The following is a 14,178-nucleotide window of genomic DNA, read 5'->3' as shown; positions in this document are numbered from 1 at the left end:
GCCAGCAATCGTCTTGCCCTAGCAAATTGGAAAGCTTTACAACACAATGCAAAGGAAGAGTGGCAGGCACAGACACAGCAGAGCAGAGCCTTTAAAGAGCAAAGCTACTTCCAGGAGTCTTGGGCCCAATGGCAGGCTGGATGGAGGCATATATTGAGGAGGGGGATATTTTGGCATCCTTCCCATTAGCTAGTGGCTGCTTACTTCATTTGGGCATAAGACTAGCTCCGTTTCCCTATGATGGGAAAGCAACACAAATTGCCATGACGTACACTCTCCACGTTGAGGTGAGACTATTCATTTCCCTGGATCTCAAAGGAAGTCTACCTCACTTTGGATGGCTTCCTTCTGATAGAATTCAGGGCATGCTTCTCAAATGTTGGTGTGCATCAGAATCATACGGGGCATTTGTTAAAAAGGCAGATTTCTGGAACTCCCTAGACATATATTTTTTTGTGGTTTTGCCTCAGGGCAATTTTAAAAAGACGTAAGCATTTAAAATATATCATTGTTTTTGTAACTCCCTTTTTGTTTTCATTCATTTAAAAAATACGCAGGAGTCTGCAAAATATTGACGTGGTACAGACCTCCCACAACCTCTTGGAGTCCCTGAAGTACAGAAAGTCCCCTCAGTGAGTATTAGCATCTCCCACCATGCCTTCACCTCCAACTTAGCGTGCGTGTGCAGTGGTCTAGCGTGGAGCCAATTCCCCCGTTGCTAAATAGTCAGCAACCTGCCTCTCTTCCCCAAAGTTGCTAGGTGCTTAGAATTTCCTGTTTTAATCATTCCGGGGTCTCCAGAATGACCTTGATATTGGTTTATCTGGTTTAGAGCCCTGAGGTAACTTCGAGCCAAGCGCACAAACTCAGCTGCAAAACATCAAGGTTAAAAAAGAGAGCCCTCCCTCCAGCTTCAGCTCCCTGCCCATCCATTGCCCCCAACACTTCCTATACCCTAGTACTGATGCCTCCTAATAGCCCCAGACTGCAAGAGCCCACTCAGCGGGCATTACAAACAGGTCCTCGGCCCTGCTGAACACTTGCAGTTGTCCAGCAAGCAGCCATTATGTCTACCCCTCCCCCCCATCCCCAGGGGTAAAACAGCCACTAATGCCTCCCCCAATTATGCTGCTAGGTGGTTGAAACTGCCGCTCTGACCTCTCAAGGACTTGGTGAGTGTTAACTGGTTACGCATTTTCCAGCCCCTGTAACAACCTCAGCTCCAGTGCACAAATTCTAGTGCTAAACCTCAGGGCAAATCTCAGCACCCGGGCACTATCTTCATCCAGCTCGGCCATCCTTATGCTCCCAACGCCCCTTGCATCCCATTACTGATACCAACCAGTCCCCTGTCTCATTGCTTTGTGAGCAGTCCCAGCCGTTTGCAGACAGAGACCAGAAAGCAGGGAAGGAGTGACAAAAGAGGTTGCATTTGAGCTGGGCCTGTAGAGGTTGGCAGGATTTCTCCAGGCAGAGATGGAGGGAAAAATGCTTCCCGAAAGAGGCAATAGTAAGAAAAGTCAGAAAGAGTAGAGAGGTTGAGTGTGGTCATTGAAGTTGAATGAACTACTAAAGGTTTGTTTACCTTAGCGGTTCTCAAGCTTCAGGGGCTATTACACTCGCCTGGGGTACCAAAATGCAGATGCCTGGGTCTCACCTCAGACCTGAAAAAATTGTTGCTGTGGGGATTGGGGGCGGGGGTGGGGGGTGGTTCGAGAATCTACATTATTTCTCAAGCTTCTTTGAGTGATTTTGACACAGGTGGTTGTCCACCATCCTTTCAGAAACATTAATTCTGGGATTCTGTCTGCTGGTCCAGATGTATTCAGCAGGCCAAAACAACAAAACAGCAGCTCTTTCTCATTCCTGTCCCTGTCTTCCCATGGCCACCCCTAACATCCCTCTGTCGATGGGACAGTGAGTAGAAGGTATAATTTGTGTACCCCCAAAGATAATGTTATGCCACCCAGCAATATGAAAAAAAAAAAACCTGGCGTATTGGGCTACTGTGGAGAGAAAACAAGGGAAGGAAGGAGGAACAAAGGCAGAATTAGTAACTGATAATCTCCCTAGGCTTTCTTAATGTGTACACTATACAGCCAAAGAGATGACCTTTCAACTAATGAATAGGCGGGGAGGGGGCAGGGAGAAAAAGGATATTTGGTGGTTACTCAGGCTTGGCACTCTCTGGTCTTTCTTTGGGGGGGGGGTAGGTGTTGCTGATCATGTTTATTTAACATTCTCTGCAGAATTTATTTTTTTTCTTTCTGTCTAAGTCAGGTGTAATTGACATACAGCACTATATAAATTTAAGGTGTACAGCATAATGACTTGACTTATATACAACACAATTACCACAATAAGTTTGGTGAAGACCCATCACCCCATCTAGATACCTTGTGGTGCGAACTTTTGGGGATCTACTCTCTTAGCAGTTGTCAAATATTAACCAATGAGCAAACTTGCCATGGAACCCTGGGCAAATCTCAACCTTGGGAAACCTGTTTCCTCATCTGTAAGACGCAGATAGCCGTGCGTACGTTCACATAGTTCTTGTGAGGATCAAGCAAGACAATAGACACAAATGCGCTTTGTAAAGTATAAAGCAATATATTAACTATAATTATGAAACCCATCATGTAGGTAGATTTCCTTTCAGTTAGATAATGCCCCTCCCCATTGCCCATACAATTTATTCATCTGCAAACACTAAACACTTGCAGTGGATATTAAACCCACATTATGTATCTTTTTTAACATGGTTGACAAACTATAGATCATAGATTTTCCCAAGCTTCTCCCTATCGATCAGTCAAAAAGTATATATTGGGTACCTACTATGTGTCCCACATTTTACTAGGCATCAGGGGAATATAAAGAAAACCTAAAGCAGAGCCCCTGTCTTCACAGAGCTTCAGTCTACAAAGGTAGAAAAGAGACATATTTTGAAATAACTAGAGTAGGAGCTGGCAAACCATGGTCGGCCTGCCACTTGTTTTTGGACAGCCTGCATGCTACGAATGGTTGTTACATTTTTAAATGGTTGAAAAAAAGCCAACAGTTAGAATAATATTTTTTGAGACAAAAATTATATGCATTTCCAATTTCAGAGCCCATCAATAAAATTTTATTGGCACAGAGTCACACCCACTTGCTTATGTATTTTCTATGGCTTCTTCTGCATTATAAGAACAGAACTGGATAGCAGTGACAGAGGTCTTACAGTTCACAAAGCCTAACATATTCACTATCTGCCCCTTTAGAGAAAAAAATGTCAACCTGTAAACTAGAGGACAATAAGCTTAGGTTTGGTCAGCTTGTCAGTTGCTCTGTTTTCACACTTTAAAATATTCTGGCAAGTCATATGCATTAAAAATTCATTAATTTTGGGAATTCCCTGGTGGTCCAATGGTTAGGACTCTGTGCTTCCACTGCCCGGGGGCCTGGATTTGATCTCTGGTTGGGGAACTAAGATCCCACAAGCTGTGTGGTGAGGCCAAAAAAAAAAATCATTCATTTGTTCATTTATTCAGTAGATATTAAGTGAGAGCCTGCTATGTGTGGAGACAGTGTATCCTGGTTAAGAACGGAGGGACTTGAGTATAAATTATCTCTGCATTAGTATCAAGAGAAAAAGAAGATTCATAGGGTGATGGAAACTTCTCGGTGCTTCCAGAAATCTTGAGGCTAGGCCAGTGGGAACTTTGTTGGAGTCAGTGAGAGGATTCTAATTCTAGTCATCCAAGACTTCTTTAATAATTGGTGCTGATTTTCTTTACTTTCACTCTGGGTGATTACTGATATGCCACATTTATTAAGAGCAGCTTTGAGATACATATATTTCTCATCAAGCCTTTGTGATTAGCTCACAACTGTATAGACCCAGGTACTTCTAAAAGTTCAAACACAGAGGGGAAATTGGCAAAGAGAACACAGGAAAAAGCATAATCCCATGCCGGAAGAAAGGAGAATAAGAAAGAGAGAAATACAATTACCTCCCCCACCCCATTTTCACTCTCAGATTGTTTCTAGTTTCCTCTTTTAAACAAAGGCAGATGTACCTTGACAGCTGAGATAATGTAATTTTGCTGTCAGATCTCAAGTAAAAAGCAGAGTATTGCAGTAGGTCATGACCTCTGAGGCTTCTTTGGGAGTATTTTGGCTTCTGTGTTGTAGCTAAAGGCCACCTCCTGGCCCAGGCTGTCCCTCACGCTGAGCCGGGTTACAACACAGGGCTCTGGTGACCACAGCAAGAGAGAGACCTAATTAATATTAATCACCCAGATCTCATGTTTAGTTTCTAAACCTCAAGCTGCTCAGAAATTAAAGAACATTTGTATCAGATAGCTTTCCAGTCAACTGATTCTTGATGCCCAGAACAAGAATAAAGGCAGAAGCCAAGAAGAACACATTCCTCAACCATGGTCTTTCGGCCATGAGCATTTGACTTTTCCACCAGTATTACTTGTAGCCTATGAAGAGAACATTCAGAGGCCAATCCATAGGAAGGCCAGGTCTTCCACAGGGAACAACTCCTCCTGAGTCTCAGCTTGTCTCCGGATTGTCCATGGAGAGTCATTGTTTTATGTAGTGGTTGAAGGAACCTTTGGCTTGGGACTGTTTCACAGACCTGATGCTTTGCAGTATGGTGATGATGGTGACATTTTCCTCCAGTGCCTCCAATCTCTTTCTCTTGTTGGTGTCCCCTCCCCAGTCTTCTTTGGTTATATTTCCCTCACTTGGGCACTGATGCAGAACGACCAATGAATCCATTTCTGTGTTAGACCACCAGGGGGAGGGCCAGGCCTAGGCAGGGCTGGAAGTCTGAAAAGTCAGCCTTTGGTGCCCCCTGCAGTGTTCGCGGAGAGAATGCTCCTCTCTCCTCCCCTGAAGCTGGCGGGTGGACAATCGGTCCATTTGCTGATGTGGATATGATTTCAAGAGAGGCTTTCAAGCATACAAGAACTGTCTGGGAAGAAACAGGGCTGAGAGGTCCCAAGGCAGGATGTGTAAGTTGAATGAAGAGTTCTTGTCACGCAAATAAGCTTGGTAGCTCTGAACTTTGTACCCTCTGTGGATGTGATGATTTTAGGTGGGCTGTCTGATTGTTCATTTGGGGAAGCAGGGAGTATTAGGGGCAGAACTAAGAAGAAATCAGAAGTTTGAACTCTGATGGGCAAAAAGAAAAGGAAAGGAAAGAGGAGAAAAAAGAAAAGAGAAAAGAAGAGAAAAGAAAAGGAGAGCTAGTGTGTGTGTGTGTGTGTGTGTGTGTGTGTTGGAGGCTGGGGGTCAGGAAATCTCAGCTCAGGAAAACAGAGTAAGTCACTCAGTCTCCAGAAACAAGGAAAAGACTCCTTACAGGATCCCTCTGGTTAGAACCCAGGGGAGAGTCCGTAAGTCAGTCAACCAAGTAGAAGTGTGAAGCTGGGGTGAGTCTGAGGTTGTGTGGGGTTGGGGTGGAGGTGTACACCACGGCCTGGGGAGTTGGGATATAGGCAGGAAAGGAGGAGGTTTGGTATCATTATTACTTTGGATCAGACAGACCTGCTGGTGCCCTTATGAAGAGTGTGCCCTTGGGCCAGTCACTTTGAGCTCTCTGCCTCAGTTTCCGCACCTATAAAATTGAATTGATAATAGTACCTACCTCAGGTAGTTGTAAGGATTTAATGAGAAAATATACAAAATGAAAAAGTGCTTTGTATAGTGTCTGGAACATTGTAAGTGCTCAATAAATGGTAGTTATTATTGATAGTAGTTATAATGATACTAGATAGAAAGTGCCTGGGATTTAATACAGGCTTGTATCTATGCCCGATGTTCACTGTATTCTTATTGCTGATTGCTCTAAGCCTTAGGAAAGTGAGAAAGACCTCAGCTTGGGACTAGAGGTAGAGGCCAGGGGCTTGTCCAAGTAAGCTCCGGGTAAGGTAAGGCAGTTAACCCAGGGTGCTGTCTAAGCTAGATAGACAGCAGCATGCGCACACAGCATGGGGGTGTGGGAAGCCACAAAAGCAGACCTCATCTTTAAAAGATTATTTTTCTAAAGGCAGGCTCTAAACTTTGTCATCCAGCTCGGAGAGATGTGACTCCTCTACACCCTTCTTCTCCTTGCTGGGACATATTCCCTGTCGGCACAGGAAGGACTTCCTTCTCATTTGAAGATATTTTCATGGGGAATCCAAGAAAGGAGTAAGGCCAGCTCCTACATTGTTACTGCCCCCCATAAACACCAGGCCAATCCTTGGTGGTGCGCCAGCTATTTCCCTGCCAGAAATGAGATCTAAAAGCCACCCTCACTTTTCTGTCTTTCCAGATTTGACCTCTAAGGCTCAGCTCAATTTGTGCTTTCTAAATCAATCTCACCCAACGCAATCAGATAGATACTGGTTGGGGGGTAGCCAGAAAAACAGAAATCAATTTAAGCCTTTCAAACATGGAGATTTAATACAGAGATTAACCACAGGTGATGGAAGAGCTGAGAAACCCAATAAAGGGCAGTGAGGCAACTCAGAGATTAGCAACAACAGGAAGCCCCTCTTACCCCTGGAGTTGGAGGGATGACTGGAAGACGCAGTGAGTGGTGTTGCTAGAGCTTGTAGACTGGGGCTATCTGGTGGGAGCTCGAGCTGAGATGGGGCTGCCCGGAAGAAGCTGGGGCCAAGGAGGGGCGGGATGCCTGGTAGTAGCTGGAGGTGAGCCCCGTAGGAAACACAGCTGCTGCTGGAGGTACCACAAAAAGTGAGATTGCGGATGGAGAAGAAATATCCTAGCTTCTCTCATCTTCCTACCTTCTGGTTGGTCAAACCAGAAACAAATGGCAAGGGGCTGTGGGGAATGTAGTTCCCTGATACAGAACAGAGCAGGAAATGAACAGGGACTGGACCTGAGAGTAAGCAGCAGATGAAAAGCCTAATTATTCATCCCCATTTTACAGAGGAGTCGAATGAGGCAGAAAGAGGTTAAATTGCCCCAAACTACACTAAGTGGCATCCCAGCTTTCAAATCCAGGCAGCCTGACTACTCCTGAGCTCATGCTTTCTGTAATCACTACTATTATATACTCACGGTAATGGTAATAGCACTATTGCTATTTTACTCGAGTCAGACTTTTCCCTCTAGATTTAAAGCTCCCTAAAAGCATCTACTGTGTCCTTACCTTTATATTATTTATAGCACCTAAACTTTGTGGATTTTTCTGAACCTACCAGAAAATGTAGGTTTTTGACTGACGTGGGATGATCAGCAGGTTTTCATAGGTTCCGCATTACCTGGCGTGAGTGGAAGGGACTATGAAAATGTCCTCTGCCATTCTGAATGTTTGTTTTCTTGTTAGTGAAATGTAGCAATTTCTGATCAGATTCCAGACAAGGCTTGGCAACAGGGAAAAGTCTAAGCTGCAGTGAGAAAAATTGGTATCTAGATTGCTTGAGAGCATCCCAAAGGGAAGAGACAGTTATTAAAATTTGAAACAGCTTGGCTCCAATGTCATAAAATGTCTACAATTTGCATTGAGCAGCTCCTTCACCTGGGAAGAGGATGTACTATCCCTTAGATGACTTAGCTGGCAGGGTTTATGTTTTATTCTGTTTTCTTAAGAAACAGGTCTTGGGTACTAAGAGTACAGAGTTATGTTGGATGAAGTGTCAGTTATTCCTACCTAAATGAAATCTATAGGCACTGGAGCTGGTAGGACAATGCAATCGGACAGTTCAGAATGGTGGTATAACTGGGGCAGGAAAGAAGATGTGCTAGGGATCTTGTAGTGAAACTGCATTTCTGGTGCTTTTTGGCCTCAAGCTAAGTGTCAGTGTGACAGGATAGTGGTTCTGTGCATGGGCCTTGTGGTTAGACTACCTCAGTTCAAATCCAGGCTCTACCACTCTCCAGCATATGGCTTTACCAGCATACTGGGGAATCACACAGTATTGTAATATAGTCCACTATTCTGGTTTTTCTCCTACCTCCCTGGTTGTTCTTTCTCAGTTTCTTTGGGCAATCACTTCCATCTTTCCAACCCCCAAACACTGGAGTGCCCTGGGCCTCATTTTTGCATCTCTTTTCTATGCACACTCACTCCCTCAGTGATTTCACCAAGTCCCATGGCTTTAGATACTGTGGACATGCTGGTGGCTCCCAAATCTGTCTGCAGCCTCTCCTCTAGACTTGTAGACCACTGCCTACCCAATATCTCCACTCAGATGTCTAATAGGCATTTCTCAGTCTGGTTTTCTGCCCCCTCCCAAGCCTGCTCCTTTCCCACTCTTCCCCAACTAAGTAAGGGATGTCTCCACCCTTCCGGTTACTCAAGGCCCGAAATCATGGTGTCATCCCTGACTCCTCTCTTTTGCTCACACCCCACATCTCCATCAGCAAATTGGATCTATTTTCGAAATATCTCAAGAACCTGACCCCTTCTCATTGTGTCCATCATGACCACCTTTGTCTAAGTCACTAACAGCTCTTGTCTGGGTCCATGGAATGGTCTCATAATTTGTCTCTGTCCCTGTACCATTCCATCTTTTCTCAATCAGCCATAGCAATCTTATTAAAGTGCCAGTTAGATCATGTACCTCCTCTGTTAAAAACCCTCCCATGGCTCCCCACTTCACTCAGAGAAGAAGCCAAAGTCTTCACAAAGGTCTCTCAAGCCCTACATGATCTGTCCCCCACCCCCATTACCTCTCTGACCTCATCTCCTACTTCTCTCCCCTTTGTGGACTCCACTTCAGCCACATTGGCCTTCCCAAGGCTGAAATCAAGGTGCCAGCATAGTGCAGCTGTTATCTAGAGACTCTGGAGAAGAATCTGTTTCAAGCTCATTTATGTTGTTGCAGAATTCATTTCCTTGTGGTAGTAGAACTGAGGTCCCCACTTCCATGCAGGCTGTCAGCTGGGGGCCATTCTCATCTACTAGAGGCCACCCATATTTTTTACCACATGACTCCCTCCACACTCAAGCCAGCAATGACACATCAAATCCTCCAAGGGCTTCAAATCTCTGACAGTCTCTTCTGCTACCAGCTGGAGAAAACTCCGATTTTTAAAAGACTCACATGATTAGATTAGGCCCACCTGGATGATCTCTCTGCCTAGTAACCTTAATTATATCTGCAAAATCCTCTTTGCCATGCAATGCAACACAATCACAGTTATGCTGTCTCATCATATTCACAGTCCTAATGATTAGGGTGGGAAATCTTGGGGGACCATTTCAGCATTGTGCCCACCATAATAGTAGTCAGACTGAGAAACTGACCAATCAGAATGTATGCCAACAGTAGCACGGGAGCAGGGGCGGATCTGGGGCGTGGATAATACCTGCTGCTCCAGGTGTTATCCTTTACTTGCTGGATTGTGGGGTGGCCTGGAGGCGTCCCAAAGGCAACAGCCAGAGTGGCAGCTATTTACCAACTGGTATGAAAATATTTTAATATTTTAACAACCAGGGACTGTATCAGTGCATAGCAGTTGTTTATCTGCTTGGTTAGAGGGTTACAAAGCATGATGTAGTGTGTGAAGTGCTTCCTTCCCTGAGGTTTGAGAGTCTGAGGTTGGTCCCAGATGACTAGGGGAAGGCGGGGACACTGCCTGCCCTCCATGGTGTGCAGTAGCCCCTTCCAGCCTTGCCCGCTGTTTTTGTGGCGCCAGGGTTTTTCTGATGAATGTCTTCATTTGCATGGCTGTCTTATGCAGTGGGAGAGTCCATCCATCATCTCAGCCTCCAAATGCTGCCACCCCAAGGGAGACAAGCAATCCTACATATATGGCCAACTCCCCAAGCCATCCAGCGGATGTGGCTTAGTGAGGCAAGTGCTGTTTCCTTGCTCTCAGCATTAGTGTGAACACTTCACAGCAGCCAAAGAAACCGAGGGTTCTCATTAGCTTGCTGAGTGAAGTTCTATCACAGATCATCATGAGCCTCGTGTTTTCTGAGGACCGATCTCGGGCAACAGAGATGCCCCTTGTGGGTCAGTTAGGGTAGGAAGAGGGCCTGAGTTAAATGACTTTTGTGGGACTGGTCTGTTTCTCCCACCTAGTATTTACATATGGGTGAATTTGATTAAAATGTATCAAGGGCAGCTTCACTTGATGGAACTGGGAGCATAGACATCAGGAACAGCAGAGACCAGGTGCATGTGTTGAAAGAAGTGTCACAGAGGTTAAGCAGCTTGAGGGAGACATAAGGATAAAGGGAGGAGGGTAAATCACTGCTTTGCAAACAACACTGATAATAATGCACAATATGGCCAGCTTCACCTGCTGATGTTGACTGGGTCCAAAGAGCACAGGTGAACAGATTCACAGTGAAGCATGTCAATTACTGAGTCTCTACATAAACTGAGTCAGCCCTGTGATACCTTTTGAAGTAGGAGAGATCTGTCTTTGGTGGCTTCCCTTCTTGTAACCTTTCCCTCATGTCTGGGCCTTTCTAAAAACTGCATTAATACTGAAGTGGAGTGTTGCAAGTAGAATCAAATCTACTTGCTGGTCTTTATCATGTAAACAGAACCAGATATTTTTGGAATCAGGTTGCCCAATATCAGGATCCCACTGAATCCGAGTCCAAATGGTAAAGACACATTAACAGAGGATCCCAAAGCAGCAGGGAGGATTCAGAATGGTTGGACTTCCCTGGTGGAGCAGTGGTTAAGAATCCACCTGCCAATGCAGGGGACATGGGTTTGATCCCTGGTCCGGGAAGATCCCACATGTTGCAGAGCAAACTAAGCCTGGGGGCCACAACTACTAAGCCTACGCTCTAGAGCCCGCAAGCCACAACTGTTGAGCCCATGTGCCACAAATACTGAAGCCTGCGTGCCTAGAGCCTGTGCTCAGCAACAAGAGAAGCCACTGCAATGAGAAACCCATGCACCGCAACAAAGAGTAGCCTCCGCTCTCCGCAACTAGAGAAAGCCTGCATGCAGCAACGAAGACCCAACACAGCATGTAAATAAATAGATTAAAAAAAAAAAAAAACCCAGGATGGTTGGCCATGACGCTAGATGTATGAGATGGTATAGACCCTATTAAGGCCATCTCCCTGCAAACCCCACCCCTCAGTTCTCTCCAGCCGAGGTGTTTTCTTCAGGTGCAGCAGTAGGTGGCATTAAAATACAACTTACTACCAGCAGGCGGTGACAAGAGAGCTGGAGTTGCAGATTTCTACCCTTCCTAGCTAAATGTCACTGAGCGCAGTGGCAGACACTACAGCCATGCATTTGGTGACAAGAAAATATCTCCCTTTTCCTCTGCCACTAGGAGCAATCAGCTGCAAGACACCGAGGGAGAAAATGACAAATGCCTCAACATAAATATTGCCATCTTTGGTAGGGGTAGGGGGTTTGGCTGATAGGCATAGTGGTAGAAATAAGCCCCTGAGATTCTATTCCTTTCCCCCTTATAAGACAGTCTAGGAGTGAGCATAGATTGTTTCTGAGTTGTTGATATAGCTGGGTTTGGAGGAGAGAGAGAGAGATTGAACTATATTCCAGATTGTTTCTGAGTTGTTGGTATAGTTGGGTTTGGAGGAGAGAGAGAGAGAGAGAGATTGAACTATGTTCCATTTTGAAAGCAACAGATGGACAGAATTTCAAGCTAGAAGGGACTTTGAGAGCCTATCCTGTTCACCTGTAGACACTCAGACTCATAGGCTATCAAAGTTGGCAGGGATACTAAAGACCATCGAGTCAGACATACAAATGACCAACAGGTACGTGCAAATCAAAGCCATAATGAGATATCACTTCACACCTGTTGGAATGCCTATTATAAAAAAGATAAAAAGATAACAAGTTGTGGTGAGGTATAGAGAAAAGGGAACCCTGGTATACAGTTTGTGGGAATGTAAATTGGTGTAGCCACTATGGAAAACAGCATGGAGGTGCCCCCAAAAATTAAAATTAGAGCTACCATGTGGCCCAGAAATTGCACTTCTGGGTATTTGTCTGAAATGAAATCAATATCTTGAAGAGATATCTGTACCCCTATGTTCACTGCAGCATTATTCACAATAACCAAGACATGGAAACAACCTAAGTGTCCTTTGATAGATGGATGGATAAAGAAAATATGGTATATATATGGTACACACACACACACACACACAGCTAAACATACAAATTCACTGATACTCAACTAATCAGGACCTCAGATAGCCAAAGTCCTTTGCTATTACTCCGTTTCTAGAAATGATAGTTAAATCATACGAAAGTAAGCTAAGTTTAGATGTTTATTTTGACATCAAAAACCAGGACAGGGCTTGGAGTGATCCCATATCCTATATCTTCCCCATTTCTAGTTTAGAGTAATAAACGCTACTGATCCAAATGAAAACAGGATGGCCAAAGATTCAGCAATAGACTCTACTTAAGAGCGTGTCACAGTGGACTGCAGTTACTCATACACTGTTGATTTAAAAAAAAGCCACTCTCTGAGAAGGCTGTCCTTGGCAATGGACTACTCAGTTTTGGGAGGGAAATGTCTGCAGTGAAGATGGAGATAAAGCCCTTCTGCCTAGAGAACTGGATCAGCTCAATCAACCCTGGAGATTCGTGAGGGGACATGTTGTAGCCAAACTGCTCATACCTCCTGAGCTCTTCTTACTAAGGCAAGAAAATGGATTCAGAGATTTAAGCATACTGGTAACCAGAAAATCTTATTAACTAGAACATCTTCTAGATTACCGAGGTTCAATGGACTAAGAGACCAAATTGAGTTACCTTGGAAAGAAAGAATTCAATCTACTAGCTGGAAAAGCTAATGTAAGGCAGATGGACCCTTTCATTGAGTTTCCAATGGGCTCCAGGCCACTGTGACCACTCCTGAAAGCAAGGTAACCGCCCTTGTAGAGCAAAACTACTCACGGCAATAAGCTGGTAGGAGTTGTTCATCATGGCAATCAGCATGTTCAGCAACACTACCAGGGAGATGACATTGTACGTCCCAAACATGGTCGCTCCCACAAACTCTGTGAACTCGTGTCTGGCTTTCACATTGGTAACGTAGAGATTTAAAAGGCCGAATACAGACCAGAAGAGTGACTGAAGGGTTTCAAAGAGCCTAAAAGAGATCAAAGAGTAGGTTAGTTAATTCTCTAGGAGGAGCAAGAGAAGAGCAAAAACGCGAGGTGATCTGCTTAATTAATAAGGAGGTTGCCTGATCTGCATCCCAACAAGTAGACTGATGGTCTCACATATTTTGGTCGCTTCCCCAACACAAACCAGCCAGGTCAGTTTGTTTGTTCCCACTCCTATGTTTTAGGCTTTGCCTTTCCACCTGGAATGCCATCTCCCTCTCCTCAATCTACACAGAGCCTATAATTTTCTAAGACTTATTTCAAGGGCTACTTCCTCCACCAAACTTTCTCCATCTTCAAATCATGTGATTTACCACCTTTCTAAGTACATAGAGGCAGTAAGTACAGTGGCTAAGAATATGGTTCTTAGGTTAGATTGCCCTTGGTTAAGAACTTAGCTCTGACACTTGCCAGCTGCGTGAACATGAGCAACTTAAACCATTTTTGATACTTCTTTTGTGATTCCCATATGGCCCAGAATGGTGCTGAGCTCAATGGAGGAGCTTAAAGATTCTTGAATAAACATTTATGTGAATTATTTTTAATGATAAATTTAACAATTATTGAGGACTTACTATATAAGCATACTAGGCACTTTCACATACATTAACTTTATGATCCTTACAAAAACTTTATTGTTACTGCTCTAGGAAACAGAGGTCCAGAGATTGAATGACTTGCCCAAGGTCACCCATTTATACGTGCTGAGCCAGAATTCAAATCCAGATTCTTCTGACCTCCCCAAATCACTGCATTAGTCTACATTAGATGGCTTCACAAATGATGGTTTCCTCTCACAGTCTCCATATCCAAATATGTAACTTTTGCAATGATATGTTTTGGGGGTCCAGGGTTTCTTTTGCATCATATTCAGATATCTGTGCACACAGTAACACAATGCAGCCAGCTTCTGGGTGGCATGTATCAACCCTTTTCTAAGCACACAGAAGAGGCATAGAAGTTAAGAAATGCTACTTTAAGAATAGATGTAACTTTTCAATTGCTCAAAATGTGTTGTTTTTATAGCTCAATGTCTTTTGAGAGGCTTAGGGATTGGTTCTTGGGTTCATTTTGGGGCTATGTATGGACAATGTTTTAAAGAT

The 14,178-nt window shown here is 44.3% G+C and overlaps 1 protein-coding gene across 1 annotated transcript in view; it reads right to left on the bottom strand.

Annotated features, from left to right (window-relative positions):
- The window catches only part of TRPC5 (transient receptor potential cation channel subfamily C member 5), a 129,414-nt gene that overhangs the window by 20,798 nt on the left and 94,438 nt on the right, over nucleotides 1–14,178 (bottom strand). The window contains exon 6 of the mRNA XM_057718472.1: nucleotides 12,864–13,059. Within this exon, the coding sequence (XP_057574455.1) occupies nucleotides 12,864–13,059 (196 nt within the window). The remainder of the gene's footprint in view (nucleotides 1–12,863; nucleotides 13,060–14,178) is intronic.

The sequence above is a fragment of the Hippopotamus amphibius genome, chromosome X, assembly GCF_030028045.1.
Source record: "Hippopotamus amphibius kiboko isolate mHipAmp2 chromosome X, mHipAmp2.hap2, whole genome shotgun sequence".
Classification (NCBI taxonomy): Eukaryota; Metazoa; Chordata; class Mammalia; order Artiodactyla; family Hippopotamidae; genus Hippopotamus; species Hippopotamus amphibius.
This window is presented reverse-complemented; position numbering and strand designations above follow the sequence as displayed.